This window comes from Penaeus japonicus, unplaced genomic scaffold, assembly GCF_977035675.1.
Source record: "Penaeus japonicus unplaced genomic scaffold, GWHDUDI00000001_assembly GWHDUDI00000041, whole genome shotgun sequence".
Lineage (NCBI taxonomy): Eukaryota > Metazoa > Arthropoda > Malacostraca > Decapoda > Penaeidae > Penaeus > Penaeus japonicus.
Genome location: NW_028234443.1, coordinates 10135894 through 10138085, shown reverse-complemented (window position 1 = coordinate 10138085; position 2192 = coordinate 10135894). Strand labels below are relative to the sequence as shown.

The window sequence follows — 2192 nt, the reverse complement described above, 5'->3', positions numbered from 1 at the left end:
CTCTCTCTCTCTCTCTCTCTCTCTCTCTCTCTCTCTCTCTCTCTCTCTCTCTCTCTCTCTCTCTCTCTCTCTCTCTCTCTCTCTCTCTCTTCTTCACTCCCAGCAGTACATACTTACCTATAAGCATTTTCTCTTTAACCTATCACAAAATAAGGGTTTAGGCTTATCTGAGAAAACTGTAGCTCTGAAACTAGCCCTGTGACAGTTCTAAAACTTAACGACTATGAGCACATTTCAACAGTGAGCAATTTCTGATGTTACATCATGTATGCAATGATGCCTCATTTTTAGGCTTAAATGGTGCCATCATGTATATCATTTAAACCTGTTCACAATGGGTTGATTGTCGAAGTAAGAATGCATAATTGAAGCTCTGTCTCCCCTTTCTCTAGATCCTGAACATTCTGTACTCTAGTGTGGGTGCCCTGCTCTTCTCCTTCTATTTGGTGTTCGACACTCAACTCATGATTGGAGGCAACCACAAGTTCTCCATCTCGCCTGAGGAGTATGTCTTCGCTGCCCTCACCCTCTACCTGGACATCATCAACATCTTCACTTACATTCTTTCCATCATTGGGAATAGTCGAAGTTAAGGACAGAGAGGAAATGACTGGTAATGGCGCTAGGTAGTTGGCTCGAAGACGCAAAGAAAATGCGGCTTACTGATGGCCTGCTAAATAGTGTAATTTGAGTTTTCATGCAATGTTGTTATTCTAACATACTTTCTGTTATTGATAAGAAATATTCAATTTATTTTATGAACTTCTTTTTACAATGATCTGAAAGATCAGTAACCACTTACTATCTTCTTGCTTTTTCCTTTGATGAAGTTACCAAAGAGAAGATTAATTATATAAAAGATATCATATAAAGTTTTTTTTTATGGAGATTTAACCTCCTTGATACTTTCCTTTCTAGGTTACCAAATCCTTTCATTGCTTTATTAGTATTTCAGAAAGTTACCCAAATAGGTTTCTCTGTAGGTAATGCTGATGGCAGTCTGAATCCACCAGAATTAATAGTATATCCTGCTATTATCTGTTATTTTTTCTTGTCATTATCTGTTTGTTTATGCAGGTCCCACTCCACTTTTAGTATAGACAATGAATGTCATGTAATGTGTGAGAATACAGACCATTATAAGAAAATACAAAGGAAGTTGTACATCTTAGAATCTCATGTAGGGTGCCATCCAGTCTCATGTCTACTCGCTTCGTAGATGATTAGAGTGTCTATTCACCCTCGTAACGTCCCTCTGCTTCAAAAGTATATACAGTTTGGCCACTTCGTGTATCCCTTATTTTTCCCCAATGCCAGGTATGGGGAGAGCAATATTGGTTTCCTCTTTTCTTTTTCTCTCTCCTTTGTTTCAAAGCTGTATCCTGATTTTGATTTAGTGTATGTCAAGGCACAAGGTAAAAAGGGGAGATGGAATGTGTTCTGTAAGTTGGATATGTTGCTGTGAGTTTTTTAAATTTTATGTGATATGTTTGATATTTATTTTATTGGGTAATGTTCACAAACTTTCACATCCGTACACACACAGAAGAGCACATGCACACACAGGCACATGTACACACACGCACACGCACACGCACACGCACACGCACACGCACACGCACACGCACACGCACACACACACACACACACACACACACACACACACTACCAACACACTCCACAAAAGCATCACGCACAACTTTCGCCATATGCACACCATACGCATACCTATACCCATACCCATCTGCAGGGGAGCGCCCACACCCACAGGGGGGGTCCACGCAGGGGTGGGCCTACCCATACCCAGCGTCGGGGAGCAGGGGGTGGGACCGGCGGGCTGGCGAGTGGGTATTACTGCGGTTCGAGTGATGGTATGACGCGGCACGTGGGTATTGAGGTTGCGTCTCAGAGATAATATTATTAGGCTAGTGTGGAGAGTCATGCCGGTGTGGGGGGGGGGTTAGGGGTCGGGTGGGGGGGAGGGGGGGGGGGGGGGACCCATACCCATACCCATCCCCTGCATACAATGTACCCACACCCAACTATACCCTACCCATACCCACACCACACCCTACCCCCTACCCTCCCCATACATCTAATACCCATACCCATACCCTCATACCCACACCCATACCCCTATACCCATACCCCACACCCACACCCATACCCCATACCCCAATACCCACACCCAT

The 2192-nt window shown here is 43.9% G+C and overlaps 1 protein-coding gene across 4 annotated transcripts in view; it reads left to right on the top strand.

Moving 5' to 3' along the window:
* The window catches only part of LOC122263648 (protein lifeguard 1), an 8671-nt gene extending 7634 nt beyond the window's left edge, over positions 1-1037 (top strand). For all 4 annotated transcript variants that reach the window (XM_086534482.1, XM_086534481.1, XM_086534484.1 and 1 more), the window contains exon 6: positions 393-1037. In XM_086534482.1, the coding sequence (XP_086390608.1) occupies positions 393-593 (201 nt within the window). In that variant the 3' untranslated portion in view covers positions 594-1037. The remainder of the gene's footprint in view (positions 1-392) is intronic.
* The last annotated feature ends 1155 nt before the right edge of the window (positions 1038-2192 follow it).